The sequence below is a fragment of the Dreissena polymorpha genome, chromosome 6, assembly GCF_020536995.1.
Source record: "Dreissena polymorpha isolate Duluth1 chromosome 6, UMN_Dpol_1.0, whole genome shotgun sequence".
NCBI lineage: Eukaryota > Metazoa > Mollusca > Bivalvia > Myida > Dreissenidae > Dreissena > Dreissena polymorpha.
In genome coordinates this window covers 56,857,269-56,876,625 of record NC_068360.1, presented here as the reverse complement: position 1 = coordinate 56,876,625, position 19,357 = coordinate 56,857,269, and the positions used below count along the sequence as shown (strand labels likewise).

General features: G+C 35.8%; 2 protein-coding genes across 4 annotated transcripts in view; one reads left to right on the top strand and one right to left on the bottom strand.

The window, feature by feature from the left end:
- LOC127833488 (aldehyde dehydrogenase, mitochondrial-like) overlaps positions 1-19,357 on the bottom strand; it is a 315,090-nt gene that overhangs the window by 116,063 nt on the left and 179,670 nt on the right. The window lies entirely within an intron of this gene.
- Positions 6,503-18,418, top strand: LOC127833495 (uncharacterized). Of its 2 annotated transcripts, XM_052358779.1 has the most exons (8): positions 6,503-6,625; positions 8,640-8,719; positions 11,310-11,363; positions 12,396-12,449; positions 14,160-14,225; positions 15,380-15,427; positions 15,972-16,102; positions 18,401-18,418. In XM_052358779.1, exons 2-8 carry the CDS (start codon positions 8,641-8,643, stop codon positions 18,404-18,406), a joined length of 438 nt encoding a protein of 145 aa, XP_052214739.1. In that variant the 5' UTR covers positions 6,503-6,625; position 8,640; the 3' UTR covers positions 18,407-18,418. The 2 variants fall into 2 exon arrangements, with proteins under 2 accessions (XP_052214739.1, XP_052214740.1); XM_052358780.1 differs by lacking the exon at positions 12,396-12,449.

Here is a 19,357-nt window from a genome sequence, read left to right as displayed (position 1 = left end):
AACTGTAATATGGTAAATTTATGCTTCTTATTGCTACCTAAACATTTAATGTAGGGGGGACGGTTGTTAATGGAGTAATGAAATCTTTCAATGATAAACACGTACGGACATTTTTAAACTGCATTGTAACTGACGAAGTTACAATACGAAGAAGCTCAGAGGAACAAACGCACGAACATACCCGACCAATGTTACAGTAATATCTTCTGCAAGCAGGCTTAACAACATTTACAATTCGTATGATAAATATACATGCATCATCATTTTAAATTCAGCTGTCTTTAAAAACAAATTTCGAAAAAAGTCAATCTAATACTACTTATGCTCGTTATGTTTCTTTGCTGTATAGTTCATCGAAATGTGAACTTAAAGCTTTATAAGAATTATGTTTGTAATATATAGTTTCCAAATATTCAATTCGTGTTATTTCACATTATGTAATATCCAAAGGCAAATCACCGAACTTCTTGTTATGAGAAAGCAGTTTAATATAAGGAATGTTATCATTTGAACTAACCTTATTTCCAACATAATCAAACATGATAACTACATCTCGCTATGTACTTAGATAAAATTGTGATTGGTGTAGTTACATACAGATGGTGATTGTCTCTGACATGCACAGTGAATGATGATTAGATATCGACTGATGTTAAATAGGGTACTTTAACCCATTTATGCCTAGCGTCTAGAAAAAAAGGCCTTGGCAAACAGCGTAGACCCAGATGAGACGCCGCATGATGCGGCGTCTCATCTGGGTCTGCGCTGTTTGCTTAAAGGAATTTCTGTAAGAAATATTCTAAATATAGAAATAAATATACTAGACATCCCTAATTTTGGAAATAAATTGATCCAATTTAGAAGGATGGGAGAGTCCACTAGGCATAAATGGGATAATATGAATTTGTATCACAATCTGAATGACCTAGAACAATGAATAAGCATGTTATTAATTCTTAACCCTGGCCAAAATAGTGTATCCAAAAGCTCATTAAGACGGATTACCAAAGTCGAGTTGATTACCTATGTGTAGCTCGCTTTTTATCAATATATGAAGTATTATTTTACATTTCATAAAACTAATGAATACATAAAGCTTTATTTTTAATAAAATAAATAATTAATATAAAACGCCTGTTGAAAACAATAATGACTGTTATAACATGAACGCTGCTGGGACACTTGTGACTTTGCAAAGGTAAAAAGGCATGATAAAACATAGTCATTGTGGCAATTCAAGGCCAAATGTTAAATGCTAGATAACACGCGGCAATGGATACATGATTATAAAATATTTAAAAGGTTCAAGTAGATGAGATGCAATATCTAATGCCGAGATGGATGATTTTAATGCATTATATTTTTCCAGTGATAAATACTTACGTTGTGGTTGTTACGCCTTGTACGTTGTTCCCGCCTGACTTTATTAACTTAATTTTGCACAAATAATCAGTTTTTTTACGGAATCCGGAAAGGGGCCAAGTTGACTGTCGCGTGTCGACCTTCAAAGTCGACACACGACATTCAAGCGACATTCTCTCGACGCTCAATACGACGCGCGACAATCATGTGACAATCTTTATTTGAGTGTCGCATATCGCGATGGGTTTTAGAAAAAAAAAACGCAGAAAATCTTGACTGTCGACTGTATTGTCGCGCGTCGTATTGAGCGTCGAGAGAATGTCGCTTGAATATCACGAGAATGTCGTGTGTCGACCTTCGAGCGCGACACTCGACATTCTCTCGACACTCTCTCGACGCACGATACGACGCGCGACATTCAATATGATATATCGCGAGAATGTCGCCTGTCGACCTAAAAATCACACGACATTGTCTCGACGCACGACATTCTCTCGACGCACGATATGACACTCGCGCGATATATCGAGCCAATATCGCGTAAGTGTCGCTTGTCGACCTTAAAACCCCTAGGTCGACACACGACATTCTCTCGACGCTCAATACGACGCGCGACAATCATGCGAAAATCAATATTTGAGTGTCGCATATCGCGCTGGGTTTTTGAAAAAAAAATCGCAGAAAATCTTGACTGTCGACTGATTTGTCGCGCGTCGTATTGAGCGTCGAGAGAATGTCGCTTGAATGTCGCGAGAATGTCGTGTGTCGATCTTCGAGCGCGACACTCGACATTCTCTCGACATTCTCTCGACGCACGACAAATCAGTCGACAGTCAATATGATATATCGCGAAAATGTCGCCTGTCGACCTAAAAATCACCAGGTCGACACACGACATTCTCTCGACGCACAACATTCTCTCGACGCTCAATACGATATATCGAGCCAATATCGCGCAAGTGTCGTATGTCGACCGGTGTGGGAGTAATTTTTGACGATGCTGCGAAGCAGCTCGTATAAGTTATCATACCATGAAAAAAAATCTTCACAATGGCGACCTATGTAAAAGACCGAGCCAGTCCGATTGAGATAGCTCGATTTTTCTAATCGGCATACCTCGCTGATTATCATTGATCATGAGCAAACTCACGTATTCAAGTGCTCTTACGACTATGTGCTCATACCTACTTTCGGGCATCCTCATAAAAGTATTGTCGTACTTAACGAACAAACATAAGCTTATTGAATTAGAGAAAAAAAAATTCAAAAGAGAAAAACAGGTTCATGCACATGGGCATGTGAAATCACATCCGTACACAATTACCATTAACTTAGGAAAGGAAACAACGAAATATACAGTTTGGTATGACATACTTGTGACATTAAAGAGCATGGTGTAATTAAAGAGCATGTCTAGTTTTGAATATATCTGCTGAAACGCAATGTTATAACCAACACATGTTTTACTGTAACAGAACGTTTTTAAGATAAGTGGTACAGAAAATACGCGTCGAATATTTTTTTAAAGATATTTCTTCTTATATTTGATCAAGAATGTAACCCGCCTCCCAGATTCGCCCCACGGGTACTACTCACCCGTACCCCCAAATGTTTTTTCGTACCCTAATTTATTTTCCTACCCAAATTTATTTTCCTATACTATTTTTTTCCTACCCAATTTGTTTTTCGTAACAAAATTTTTGTTCGTACCCAATTTTTTTGGCATAATTTTTGTACCCAAAATTTTCGTACACATTTTTTTCTTACCCAAAATTGTCGTACCCACATACACAATTGTGGTGATGTAGACAAACTTAAATTGATGCTTTTATATCCATCCTTTCAAAAGCATCGTCACACTAGTACTGTCAGTACTTTGATTTCATCTACTACTGCTACTGCTGCTGCTGATATTGCTTCTGCTGCTAATACTGCTAATGCTTCTTCTGCAACTACTACTACTACTACAAAAATTACTAATACTGCTTCTGCTGCTGCTACTGATGCTGTTGCTACTGCTGCTTCTGGCTACTGCTGCTTCTGCTTCTACTGCAGCTTCTACTACGACTACAACAACCTCTAATACTGCTACTGCTGCTGCTGCTGCTACTGCTGCTGCTGCCGCAACTGCTGCTTCTGCTGCTGCTGCTACTGCTTGTACTGCAGCTTCTATTACTACTGCTACTGATGCTGCCGCTACTGCTGATACTGCTGCTGCTGCTACTGATGCTGCTGTTACTGCTTCTACTGCAGCTACTACTACAAATACAACAACTACTAATACTGCTATTGCTGCTGCTACTGCCGCTACTGATGCCACTGCTACTGCTGCTGCTGCTACTGCTTTTACTTCAGCTACTACTACTACTTTAACAACAACAACTACTACTGCTAGTGTTGGTGGTGCTGCAACTGCTACTACACTGCCACTGCTACTATAACTACTCCTGAATCTGCTACTACTACAACTACTACTACCACTACCACCAGTCCCACTTCCATTACCAATACCACCAGTATCACTAACACTACCGCTACTACTACAACTACATGTACTACTACTACTACTTCTACTACCACTACTACTACTACTACTACTACTACTATTACTACTACTACTACTACTACTACTACGACTACTACTACTACTACTGCTACTAATACTACTACTACTACTACTACTACTACTACTACTACTACTACTACTACTACTACTACTACTACTACTACTACTGCTGCTGCTGCTGCTGCTGCTGCTGCTACTGCTACTACTACTACTACTACCACTACTACTACTACTACTTCTACTACTACTACTACTACTACTACTACTACTACTACTACTACTTCTACTACTACTACTACTACTACTACTACTACTACTACTACTACTACTACTACTACTACTACTACTACTACTACTGCAGTTACTACTACTACTACTACTGCTACTACTACTTCTACTGCTACTACTACTACTACTACTGCTGCTACTGCTGCTACTACATCTACTACTGCTTCTCCTACTACTGCTGCTACTTCTGTTACTCCTGCAACTGCTACTACTACTGCTACTACTACTACTTCTTCTTCTTCTACTACTACTACTACTACTACTACTACTACTACTACTACTACTACTACAACTACTACTGCTATTACTTCTACTACTACTACTAATACTACTACTGCAGCTACTTCTGCTACTACTGCTATTGCTGCTACTCCTTCTACTGCTGCTACTGCTGTTACTCCTGCTACTGCTGCTACTGTTGCTACTGCTGTTGCTGCTGCTACTGCTACTACTACTACTACTACTACTACTACTTCTTCTTCTACTACTACTACTTCTACTACTACTACTACTGCTATTACTTCTACTACTACTACTACTACTACTACTACTACTGCAGCTACTTCTGCTACTACTGCTATTGCTGCTACTCCTTTTACTGCTGCTACTGATGTTACTCCTGCTACTGCTGCTACTACTACTACTGTTGCTTCTGCTACTACTGCTGTTGCTGCTACTTCTGCTACTGCTGCTGCTGCTGCTACTGATGCTGCTGCTACTGCTTCTACTGCAGCTACTGCTACTACTACAACAACTATGTATACTGTTACTACTGCTACTGCTGCTACTGCTGCTACTGCTGCTACTGCTGCTACTGCTACTACTGCTGCAGCTGCTGCTACTGCTGCTACTGCTGCTGCTGCTGCTTCTGCTGCTTCTGCCGCTGCTGCTGCTACTTCTGATGTTATTGCTGCTACTAGATGCCGCTACTATTACTTAAGCTGAAAAAGTTACAATAACAACTTGCTTGCAGATGAAAAAAATACTCCCACACCGGTCGACATACGACACTTGCGCGATATTGGCTCGATATATCGTATTGAGCGTCGAGAGACTGTCGTGCGTCGAGAGAATGTCGTGTGTCGACCTAGTGATTTTTAAGTCGACAGGCGACATTTTCGCGATATATCATATTGACTGTCGACTGATTTGTCGTGCGTCGAGAGAATGTCGAGAGAATGTCGGGTGTCGCGCTCGAAGGTCGACACACGACATTCTCGTGACATTCAAGCGACATTCTCTCGACGCTCAATACGACGCGCGACAAATCAGTCGACAGTCAAAATTTTCTGCAAATTTTTTTTCTAAAACCCAGCGCGATGTGCGACACTCAAATATTGATTGTCGCATGATTGTCGCGCGTCGTATTGAGCGTCGAGAGAATGTCGTGTGTCGACCGAGGGTTTTTAGGTCGACAAGCGACACTTATGCGATATTGGCTCAATATATCGCGCGAGTGTCATTTCGTGCATCGAGAGAATGTCGTGCGTCGAGAGAATGTCGTGTGATTTTTAGGTCGACTGGCGACATTCTCGCGATATATCATAGTGAATGTCGCGCGTCGTATCGTGCGTCGAGAGAATGTCGAGAGAATGTCGAGTTTCGCGCTCGAAGGTCGACACACGACATTCTCGTGATATTCAAGCGACATTTTCCGACGCTCAATACGACGCGCGACAATTCAGTCGACAGTCAAGATTTTCTGCGATTTTTTTTTCTAAAACCAAGCGCGATATGCGACACTCAAACCTAGATTTTTACCTCAGATAACCGATCAGAGCTACACATATTTTGGACACGTCGATTTCTAAAATTTTCAATAAAACCATGTTAGAAAAAACTAAAATATTTTTAATTAGAATCATTTAAGAGATTGCCCATGACATTATACGAGCAATAGCTTAGTATGCGTCAAAGATGTTACGTTTTGCAGTTGTACTAAGCATTTGCTATAACAGTACAAATAAACGGTCCCAGTTTCGTTGAGATTTAGAAATACATGTGGCATCTAGTGTGCTAACAATAAAAATGTTTTTATAACTTATTAAAAATGACTAACGCTACAACAAAGAAACGAGTGATCGCAAAGGCGACCCATAAGCGCATATTTTTTTTAAACGCACACCGGAACAACGATGATAATATAAAAATGGCTCATAATCGTTCTCACTTTCTCATTTTTAATGAAATGAATATAATGGCCTTTCTGCTATGATGTGTCAGCTTTAATGAAACATACGTGAATCACATGTTATTAAGATAAGATAAAAATATTTTTAGAACATCATGTGAGTTACTACTATCAATAACAGATTACATCCAATTACAATATCACATTCTCAACTGATCACACTAAAATAAAATCAAAAGGCGGCACGGAAAACTGTGAGCAAAACTCTGTCTATCCAGGTAGGACATTTTATTATTCAGAACATTAAATTATCAATTGTTCATCCTTAATGATAAAAAAAGAACAAACTGGGTATAATGTAAGGATTCTTCCAAGACACTTAAAAGTTGTTTCAGGGAACCCATGTTAGTGTTTTATACATATGAGCTTTTGGTTGTCATGACACAAGCTAGCACGATCTTTACTATCTTGTAACATGTTAAAGAATTAGTATTTCTTACAATCATTCTCAAGCTGTTTTCAATGAAACATAATTTGGACCAACCGGAATCAGATCTCAATGCTATATATTTGTAAACGAGGTGTACATTTGTTATCGCGGTTACATTTAAAAATGAATCTGAGGTTTTGAACGTAATTCACACATAATGATTGTTAATATATGTATGCGATTACGTGTCTTTCCAATCAAATAATTAATTCGAGTTTGCCTCCTCACAGTGATTTGATAGTGGACGATTATTATTACAATAATTATTTTTGTATTAAGAACATGCCTCCTGCCGTATAAAAAGCGGGTTTATGTCTGTTTGTTTCACATACAAATATGGTCGCCACAATTAATCGACACTTACTTTAATGTTAGTATTAAAAGGTACCTTTTCACAGAGCTTGGCCTATATTGACGTTTGTCATTAAATGCGTTAAATTTATAAATGTAAACATTGGGGAAAAAAGCTCCAATAAAACAATCAAGAATAAAATTAATTATAGAAAAAAGTACACCTTAGCTGGGCTCTAATGACTGACCCTTGGAGAAAAAGTATAGCTTTTACACCACTTGGCCATCCGTGCTCATACAGTGAGTTGTGTATTTTTAAATTCATATAAGCAATCCCCATAGTTTCACAAAATATAACGATATATAAGAACTCTTCGAATTATTCAATCGTTTCGCGTCTGTAACGCTTTATAATGTTTGCGTTTTAATATGGTCAAAAATGCATGTATTGGATATTTAATAGCATGGTCAATGTTAAGTATAATAACTGTTTCCTCGAAAATGTAATAACTACAAAAAAAAGTTGCGAATCGGAAACTTTTTTTCAATTTATCTTAAAGTGAAAAGGTCTTATCAGATGAGGCATCAGTCTGTCTTTCATTCATTATGTTGTCGGGCCGTCAGATATCTTTGATATATACACTTTTGATTGTAAACTTTCAGCGATAAACTTTCATCGATCACTCAAGATAGCAATGTGGTTCTTGTGGGGAAAATTGCATCAAGTCAAACAGCGATGCTGTATATATGCATTCAACACATGTAAACGTAAAAGGGCATACAAGCCTGGTTTCTTGTACAAATCCTCTTGAAGTGTGTCGTTTATCATAGACCGCCATTTATTGTGCGCAAACAAAACAATGCATATAGATCAACATTTCTTATCGAGTTTGTTATACAAAATAGCCAAGATGCCAAAGAATGCTGACCTGTTTAATGTCTTTGCAAGCGGAACAGTCAGTTACTTATGTCTTTATAAATCATATTAACTCTATATGGACCCTCAGCATATCCGGTTTAATCCCCAGTATACTATTTGAAATTAATACTGAACCAATGTGCAAGTATACATACACGTATTTCACGTTTGTGTTTTTTAACTAGTTATTTTTCAAATAAGTATAACGTTAAAAATGTGACTGCTGCATGGCAAATATTGATCTTTAAAATCTTCACAATTTGCTTGAATCCCAGAGAATAAATTAAAAGACAAAAGGAGCCATAACGTTCATTTAGATGTGATCATTTAAGTTGATCCCACCAATAAGTGAAAACAAGTTATTTACACAAATCTAAGGACGTTTGTACAAACGTATTGCAGTACGGAAGGACAGACAAGTGCAATTCTTTGTGCCTCCCAAATATCAGGGGCATACACATTGCCAAATTATACTGTTCATTTTTATTTGTTCAAGGGTAACCACCACTTGTATCCATTTGTTCAATAATTTCAACGCTATGTTTGGGTAATCTTACAAATGTTTATTCGTTTAAATATGTGTTTCTTTCAGAATGCTTTGCCACTTCTGTGGAAATAACTTACCAAATCCAGTAAAGTTCTGTTCGGAGTGCGGATCAAGAGTAATACGGTGTAAGGACTTTTTCTAATTTTAACATAATTTCATTTATAAATGCATGTTGGTGGACAAATCGTTAATCTCGAACTTGTATATTGTTATCTTGTTCTGAGTAGTGAACAATGTGCGAACAGTCGTAGGGCTGCACATTTAAATAAGATATATTAACCGAGTCGGTGAAGTGACCGTGTATTTTGACCACATGTATTGTTGATTATAGACAGAGTGAAAAGATATAATAAACTTATTTAAATCTGTGTGAATGTCAATAACCGTGTTAATTTTAACACAAAAAAATAGTCACAATGACCATCGTTTGTTCACCTGATGTCATCAAGAACTTATCACTATATAAAAATATTTTTCAAAATAAATTATGCCTAAATTCCGAAACACGTTAAACTGTCTTAATGTATGACCACACGGCCCCATTTGTATTTGAGTTGAATATAGTGTTCGAGGTACAAAGATACAACATACTCGTTGTACCGAATCTTAAACCTAATGTTTTTAATTTAGTAAATGTAACATTTCCGTGGAAGTCGAAAGTCTTATTCAATTACTGAATATCGCCAAGTTTTATTTAAATATCTGTAGTAAATGTGGAAAAATGTGTACATGCAACATTTATCTCGAATCGTTTAATGGGAAATATTATATGTCAGTTCTTCTACGGAATGGTATTTATCGGCTTTAATTACCATAATGTGCAAGCCCAGGCTTTGCACACCATGAACACACACACACACAAGCAAAACTCAAGTGTTTGAGAGTAAACAGTTTTCTATTTTAGTAAAATAAACCATGCTATCGATGCGACTTGTCCGAAATGTAAGAACACGTGCAAATGACATATATCTTGACACGTCATGATCAAAATCATCATTTTAAGTTCCAATGTCCTTAACCTTAAACAGACTGATCCGAATAAAAACCCAGATCAAAGTGTAAATAACATACACATCCGAATGCCACAATCCAAATTAAAGTAATTCCGCAAATCCCATTTGTTTATTTTCAATAACAATGGCATTGACCTTTATCCGACTACCCCTAAATGCAATCCAAAGCTGGTTATGCATGGACGTTACCTACAAACCAAAATTTAGTGAAAGACATGTATCTAAATAAAAGTTATTGAGCGCAAAACACTTTTCTTTTTTACCGACATTGGCAATAAACTGAAAAGGCTATCTAAAGCAAGGGGTCTATTCAAGCTTGCGTGTCCAAAGTGTCATTAAGAATTGTCTTTCCAAACTAAAGTGTTCGACAAGAGACCACCTTATTGACGGTTTCGCTCGGCCGTTAAACCGTTGTCCCGTTGCCCCCCATTCCCAAATCCAATACCAACGGTTTTAAAACTGACTATAATTGCAATATGTCTGCTTAAAACAGCCTATGGTGATAGACATTAGCGCGTGTGATTACCGAACAATATGCTTTATCTCTAAACATTCTACATGAATACATTAACAACTGATAATGTATTCATGTAGTATTTTTAGAAATAAAGAATACTTGAACACCAACAAGAGCATATGCATATGTGAGAAATGAGTAACAGAGTTCAAGCTATTGACGTTAATCTATTCTGAGCATAAAGCTGGGTAACGCTTCATTTTCTAGTCAAATTGAAATAGTATTAAACTTGTTTATTTTTACTTTTTTAATTAATCACACCTTCAACTGTGCATTCAGCAATTGTAACTGATTTAGCATTTGTATAACGAAATTTACTCATTATACAATATTTGAACACTCTCATTACCAATTCGATACCAATTTGACGACGCAATTGAACCTTGACCTCAGGCTGGTTGACCTCACACTCTAAAGACGTAATTTGTATTATTTTCTCTTATGTTACAAGACTACTTGATAGGATTTAAAGTTGACCTTTAGATATTATATCGAAATGTTGTAAGAAGGAAACACTGACACATAACTCTCCAACCTTAAATTTTGAGTTTAAAGTCAAAGTTGATAAGAATGAGCGTTTCTTCCAGAGAGAAGCGCATTCAAATGATTAAATGATGTTGATGCAGTGCAACATACTAAATAGGATTATCATAATAAAAGGTGCTGTCTAGATATTCTATGAAAAGAAAAAATTCTACAAAGGAAACATTGCAGTTAGCCCCGCTGACATTGACTGTTGTCATGTTGATCCAAATTTGATAAGAATTTTCATTTTCTTTGGATTAAAGAGCACTTCAAATTTCAATAATTGTACGGGACCTAAGAATATAATGTAATGCAACGACCAATAACGTTGTTAAATGCGAATTTTTAAATGTTTTTACTAAATATCGAGCAATAAAATGAATTTCATGTAACAAGCCCGTATCTGTAAATCAATAGACGCCTTTATTTCCTCTCATGTCACCATCATACAAATGCAAGATAAAGGTGTTATCATATGAATTTATCTTTTGCAAAAACCATAAAGATTGTTTAAGATGTATGGGTCATAATGAAACTAAAATGACAAATAACGTTATATAAGAAAAGTCATTATTAAATCGGCTTAATTCATTTAATTAATGCACATGGCTCATTTTCACTGAAAAAGCTCATTTTCACTGAATTTTGTAAATTTTGTAGATGATGTAGTTGAAGATGACTTTGATATCCGACACCTATTATCGCCTTACCATAGTAAGTTATTTAGTCTATTAAAAAGCTGTATTGTATCAAAAGTAAAACAAGATTGCATTGATTTCATCTCTCTACTGATTTACATGAGTCAACTGGACCAAACTGTTTTATTTTCATTGTATTATGCATGTTAAGCGTCAAACCAATTCAATCAGAAAGTATTCAGATATTACCGCTGTATTAATTCAAATTGTGTAGCGAGTAAGCGGATGCTCCTGCTAAGTGTCAATATACACAGGAATGATGCGATGCTATTTATATGTTATCATTTCGTCACCCGACGTTTGGAAACAAATCCACTTGGGACAACACATTCAATGATTATGTTTGCTACCACGAACCCTTAAAAATCACAATGTCAGTCAGGCGTTTTCAGCTTCATACGTATTTCCAACCATCACAATGTTTTAGCACTACTGTAGCTTTAAATAATTAGCCGTAGACATGAGACATGTAAACCTTCTGTCCGTGATGATTGTGTATACAGTAACCGTGCGTCGTAGTCATTAAACTCTCTGAAAACCAATACAGTTAATAATATCTGGTAACCTGTCGTGTTATGTTTGAGAAGAAAATTTAACTGAAAACAATGTGCTAGAAAGATGCGTCAGTTAACCAGTAGATCTATATGCACATCAAACCGTTTGGACAGAGGTAAAGGTTTCTATGCATTCTAATTTCCCTGTATATTGCATCCACACGTTTGATGGTTACGTGATCTTATACAAATCAGAAGTACCGGTACATTTCGCGTTGAAGAGAAAATAATACATAAGAAATGCATGATTTTTATCGCAATTAAATAAATTTTACAGGAAAGTAAAGGATGAAAGGCGTTTCGGATTTAAATTTCCTTAAACACCATTTCAGATAAATAACAATAAAAACATAATTAACCGGAGCAAATTATTATCAATAAATGTTATTAATATCAACATATTATCGTGGTAATTGTAAACCATCTTTGCGGAGGTTAAAAAGGGAGTGTGTGGGGAAAAAGCTCATTTTCACTGAATTTTGTAAATTTTGTAGATGATGTAGTTAAAGATGACTTTGATAGCCGACACGCATTTTCGCCTATCCATAGTAAGTTATTTAGTCTATTAAAAAGCTGTATTGTATCAAAAGTAAAACAAGAGGGCATTGATTTCATCTCTCTACTGATTTACATGAGTCAACTGGACCAAACTGTTTTATTTTTATTGTATTATGCATGTTAAGCGTCAAACCAATTCAATCAGAAAGTATTCAGATATTACCGCTGTATTAATTCAAATTGTGTAGCGAGTAAGCGGATGCTCCTGCTAAGTGTCAATATACACAGGAATGATGCGATGCTATTTATATGTTATCATTTCGTCACCCGACGTTTGGAAACAAATCCACTTGGGACAACACATTCAATGATTATGTTTGCTACCACGAACCCTTAAAAATCACAATGTCAGTCAGGCATTTTCAGCTTCATACGTATTTCCAACCATCACAATGTTTTAGCACTACTGTAGCTTTAAATAATTAGCCGTAGACATGAGACATGTAAACCTTCTGTCCGTGATGATTGTGTATACAGTAACCGTGCGTCGTAGTCATTAAACTCTCTGAAAACCAATACAGTTAATAATATCTGGTAACCTGTCGTGTTATGTTTGAGAAGAAAATTTAACTGAAAACAATGTGCTAGAAAGATGCGTCAGTTAACCAGTAGATCTATATGCACATCAAACCGTTTGGACAGAGGTAAAGGTTTCTATGCATTCTAATTTCCCAGTATATTGCATCCACACGTTTGATGGTTACGTGATCTTATACAAATTAGAAGTACCGGTACATTTCGCGTTGAAGAGAAAATAATACATAAGAAATGCATGATTTTTATCGCAATTAAATAAATTGTTAACAGGAAAGTAAAGGATGAAAGGCGTTTCGGATTTAAATTTCCTTAAACACCATTTCAGATAAATAACAATAAAAACATAATTAACCGGAGCAAATTATTATCAATAAATGTTATTAATTGCAATAAAAAATAAGTATATTATCTCATGAACCCAGCATATTAAATAGGATGGTCATAGGTAAAGGTACTCGCTTGATATTCTGCAGAAACAATATGATCTATTGCGGAAACCGCATAGCAAGCCTGTCGGATTTCGAATGTTATCATGTTTACTCAGAATTTATGATCGTTTTCCATTCTGTTCGAGTAAGGAGAATTCAATTCGTGATGATTTTACGTAAATGCGTGTTCTTGACATCGGTCTTTCGAATCAATTTCATGTCGAAAGCAACTATTTTTAAATCAATAAGCCAATTTCTTTTCCTGTCATGTAACCATCATACAAATTTACATGATCGATTGAGAAAAAATGTTCTTCAAATATTCAACGTCTACGAAATCTTCTACGGGGATACCGAACAACCATTCAAACAAGTGGCATACAGAAAGGTACAAAGCTATTTTCACAAAAAAGCCGAACTCGAGCTAAAAGGTGTATTTATTTGAATACTTTATATGTTTAGCATTTTCAAATACCGTTTAAAATAGTTCGAACTATTGGTAAAAATTGAATAAATAAGGCCAAAAAATGAAAGAGGAAAATCTTAAATTGTCTTCACGAAAATCTTAAATTGTCTTCACGTTTTTTATTTGTGCATGTGTGTATTCTTTAAATATATTATCATGATAACTTCAAACGTTTATCTTAAGCTCTGAAATAAGTGGAACCCTTGTTTGCTCAGGTTGGATGAGCACAACTTTAATAAATAATTAAATATTGCTAATTTTTTTTATAGATAATTTAGATGATTTTGATGTAGATGACACAGGCAGCAGTAACACATTACCACCTGATATTTCAAGTAAGTTATTTAGTCTATTAAAAAGCTGTATTGTATCAAAAGTAAAACAAGAGGGCATTGATTTTATACTATCTCTCTACTGATTTACATGAGACAACTGGACCAAACTGTTTTATTTTTATTATTTTATGCATGTTAAGCGTCAAACCAATTCAATCAGAAAGTATTCAGATATTACCGCTGTATTAATTCAAATTGTGTTGCGAGTAAGCGGATGCTCCTGCTAAGTGTCAATATACACAGGAATGATGCGATGCTATTTATATGTTATCATTGGTACACGACGTTTGAAAACAAATCATTTTGGGACAACACATTCAACGCTATTGTTTGCAATTCAGATCCTTTTAAAATCACAAGGTCACAGTCAGGCGTAATCAGCTTAAATAGCTCTTGTCAGCCACAACAATGTCCTTGCACTATTATAGGTTTAAATAGCTGTTTACATGTAAACACTATGTCCGTGTTGAAAGTGTATACAGTAACCGTACGTCATTATCAACATTGACTTTTCTGCAAACCAATACAATAAGCAATATGTGTAAAACGTTTCATGTTATGTTCGAGAAAAAATGAAATTGTTAACAATTTGCTAGACAGATCTTGCAGGTCACATGTATGTGCTCAACAAACTGTTTACTCCCACTTAAAGATCCTCCCACGTAAAGATTTCCATGCTGTACACAGTTTTTATATTGAATCGACACATTCCTAAAAATATAATATATACAGTCAAAACAGTCCTAACGGTCACTTAAGACTAACGGTCAATTGCAGACAACGGTCAGTCTGGATCTCCCCAACAAAAAATCACTCTATATTACACGTCAGAATAACGGGCAATTGTCTATAACGGCCAACGGTCAGTATTTTTCACTCCGAAAGTCATGTTTGAACTGAAAACAACGGCTACGCATTATTCGTTTCGAGTCGCGAAAATTAAAACAGAAAACATCATTTGTGCGTCTATTTTGCGGATAAATAATCTGATAGCGGTTACTGCCTATGATATAATAAAAGCGGCCCGCTAGGAGAAAACAAATAATATTGTGTTGAGAAGGTTTGTTTTCCTTGGATAATTATGAGGTGTATCGTCTGACCAAATATATGTTTTCATAAGCATTTATTAAATCTTATTTTATTTTGTATTTTAGGTTCAATTGAAGAGTTACTGATTGGATCAGATGAGTTTCATGAGTTAGGTATGAACTTGAATTTGTATGAATTTGTAAGTAAATAAATAGTTCACGTTAGCCCCTGATCAACAGTGAACATATGTATGAACCTAATCAACAGTAACCATATCTATGTCTGTGCCAAACAACTCAACAGATGAACAAGCAAATTCGTTGAATAGATATCCCCAGCAAATATACTTCTGGACACACCAGTTTTCTGGATGGAAAACGCCAACGTGTATAATTCTCTTATTCATATATATACTCATACCAAGTTTCAATGAATTCCGTCAAAGCACTTCCAAGATATGGCTCCGGACACACAATATTATTTTCAAAATACAAAGGGCCTTAACTCCGTGATTAGGACCATAACTCCGTTATTATCTTATATATTATCTCCGTTATTATGGTGTACAATGCCATTTGGCGTCCATCATCCTTTTATCCATTTATATACTCATACCCAGTTTCAATGAAATCCGTCAAAGCACTTCCAAGGTATGGCTCCGGACACAATAAAGCATTTTTTTCAAGATACAAAGGACCATAACTCCGTTATTAACAGATAGTGCACAATCCCATTTGGCGTGCATCATCCTCCGGACACAAAAACGCCGGACGGACGGAGGGACGGAAGGACGGACGGACGGACAACGCCAAAACAATATCCATCCGCCTATGACGGGGATAATAATTGTAAGTTATTTAAATATCACGAGATTGATGAAAAAGTAACATCTCAGACCAGATGTTTTCTGCCAGAATATTTGATATTTGAGCTTATACCAAACACGCCGTAATATATGAGGAATATTTGTGGTGAAATATACGACAATGGCACGATAAATTCTCAAGTTACATTCCGGATAAGCTCAGTCAGAATGACGCCTAAAAGCACGCACAAACACTTAAATGTAGTTATGAAAAATATGGTAGTCCGCAAGTAGGTTAGACTATAATTGCAATAACTCACATAAAGTTACAAATAAACCAAGGAGGTTAGATTAAAAATGAGTGTTAATAACTGAATGGCACGCTGTATTTGTGTTAAATTGTGTGTTTTACAAATATTCCACGTACGGCAAAACCGATGGATGGATGATAAGTTATCTTGCATTTTTCGAATGTGCATAAAATCCCCATTAATTAATACACAAATCTTGACTTTGTATGGATTTTGTTTTAAATTTACTAACAGTATCATCGACTGTTGACCTTGATCGCATGTAAATATTTCACCATCCTTTGTCCAATAACTGGAGATGAGCAATCCATGTGTACCAATTCACGATAATTGCTCAAATTAGTCTTTTGGGCTATGAAGTACACACAACTCTTTTATAACGTTTTATGGAGACCTTGACCTCAACACTCCAAAATGCGTTTTTATTGAGCTTTTTACCGCAAATCGTTTTACTATATTAACTGTATTTACTAACAAGGGCCTTGGACCCCTATCTGCAATCACAAATAAAGTTTTAACTTTTCAGAACTGAAATGTTTTATTTTATATTAATGAAAATTTCTCAGTGTAAAATGTCACTTAATTTTGAAATATCCAACCAGAGTTACCATTTTAATCGTATGTGGTCATTTAAATGTTGGAAATACATATGTTATGTTTATATAAAACTTCTTATGCCATTTCTGAGAACAAAGCTTACCGAAAAACTTCAACCTATACAGTATTTATGTCATTGTCTAATTGTGTAAATGCCCAAAATTATGAAAAATGTTAATTTGAGTTAGACAATCCAGCGAAAGGCATGATTTCGATATCGGGGTTACATGTTTTAGGACTGAAAGAAATCCCTCTTGCGATCGTGAAAAAAACTTGCTTGCCGAAAATCTTTCACTTAGCTCGCATGACAACGCCGACTGACACCGACGGCTGTTCGAGTAATAAAGATTGCCTTTTCTTCAGAAAGGCGATCTAAAATGCATTATTTTGGTCAAAAAGTCAGATTTATGAAGCTTGGTCCGTGACTTCACACGATGGCCGTGATTATAAAGGGAAGCAGCTTATAAGCGACTTTCAAATGAGTAGTCGAGCTAAAAAGAGAAAAAAAAGAAGGTTTAACGGCCATTTCCGATTTTCATATTTGAAGCTGTGTTTTTGTTGTTATGTTAGATACTTGAGCCATCGAAAGAGCAAAAAGCGCGCATGCATTTACCTGCGACCCCAAGAAGCTAAACTGTTCTTAGCTCGTCGTGACCGCAGGGGTTGCAGGCATATTTTTAAATACTGCCTTAACATCTTGCAAACATATTTGTCAACTCATTTAAAGATCGTTTGATACATTGGGAAGTTGTTCAACCAAGTTGTAAATGTAGCCAAGTTGTTCCTGAGCGGTTTTACATTGTGCTCCGCAATATCTGAATTCATAAATAAATGGGGAAGTAAAAGTTTGAACAGGGTTCAGGGCATACAAACAAAGTTATTACAATTCAGCCCTTCTTAACTACTGAAAGTGAGTATATAATTGCTAAAATCATGTAATGAATTCTATGTCTATTATATCGGTCATAGGGTTCTCTTTGGTTAAAAATAATGTCACATACTCATATCATGGGAAATTACAATTTTGATTTAAATGAATCCGTCCAGGCATTTAATTGCTAAGAAGAATAATCAATACTATGTCATGCCCATTTTTGAATTGCGGCCTACACAACGGATCAATGAGCAATCGGGTGGGGGAAAAATGTTTGATTATTACAAACACACTCAGGCAATTACAATAGGAAGACAAATAATTCTTATCGACTATATCTCAATCACAAAACTTGTACTTGTACATGCACTCTAACGATGGTCTTAAAATAATATAGTTTACGTTTTCTCCAATGGGGCGTGATAATGCTTAGGCTATCAGCTTACGCCTTAATATTGAATATATTATTTCGATAACCCTATTTTTAACTCTAAATCATGAATATAATAATAAAATCATGTTTCATAACCCTCACGATAATTACTTTAATATCTTATAGATGTAGACATGCAAAAGCAACTACGAATACTTCTGGTAGGACATACTGGCCACGGAAAAAGTTGTACTGGGAACACCCTACTAGGGGAGGAAGTATTCACGCATGGCCTTATGAACATGTCTGTTACTAAAACTTCCAAACGAAAGGTAAGCATGAACTTAACATAAAGTATACATTAATTATATATAAACCTCAAGTTTTGTGATGTCCCTCGGGAACGAAACATTTCTTACAAAGTGAATTTCAATATTTGTATTTAAAGAACATAACATCTCTTAAACGCCATTGGAGTGTTATCAATATATTCATATATGTTACATGCACATGTTTTTAATGATAATACTTTTATCAAGTTATCTTTACGTATACCGAAAAAATAGAATTCGCTCAGAATTGAGTACACTTTTAATATTCTTGAGAGGGTTTGCACATTAAAGAATACCAGTGAATGATAACGTAAGGATTTCACGATAGCTCAAGTAAAACAAAAGGTTTGATCCGTTCTATCTTGCTTTTTGCTTTTTCCAACATTCCAAATTTTAAAAAGTCTGCATGTCTGTTCGTGCGTCCTTCCATCCGTCGGAAATTTATGTTACTATTACTCAACACTGCTAAATGGTGGAACTTAACCCATATAACCATTCATGTAAATTTGCGCAACTCCATATTTTGGTTCTTATGTTTTTTTAGATTAGTAATGGCATAATTTAATGCCTTCACACCCACTTAAGGAGTTTTTTTATATATCTGGTAATACCTTATGGTTCTTAAGAATTCAAGAAACATAACATTACTAGCTTCCAATCATCGTTTTAAATATGTCCTCCATTATAATACATTTAGACCATTTTTGGGAATATTAACCATATTACAAGCTGATTTTTTTATTTGCAGGTAGGGCACAGATTTGGGCATACGATTGAAATTGTTGATACTCCTGGATTTTTTGACACCTGC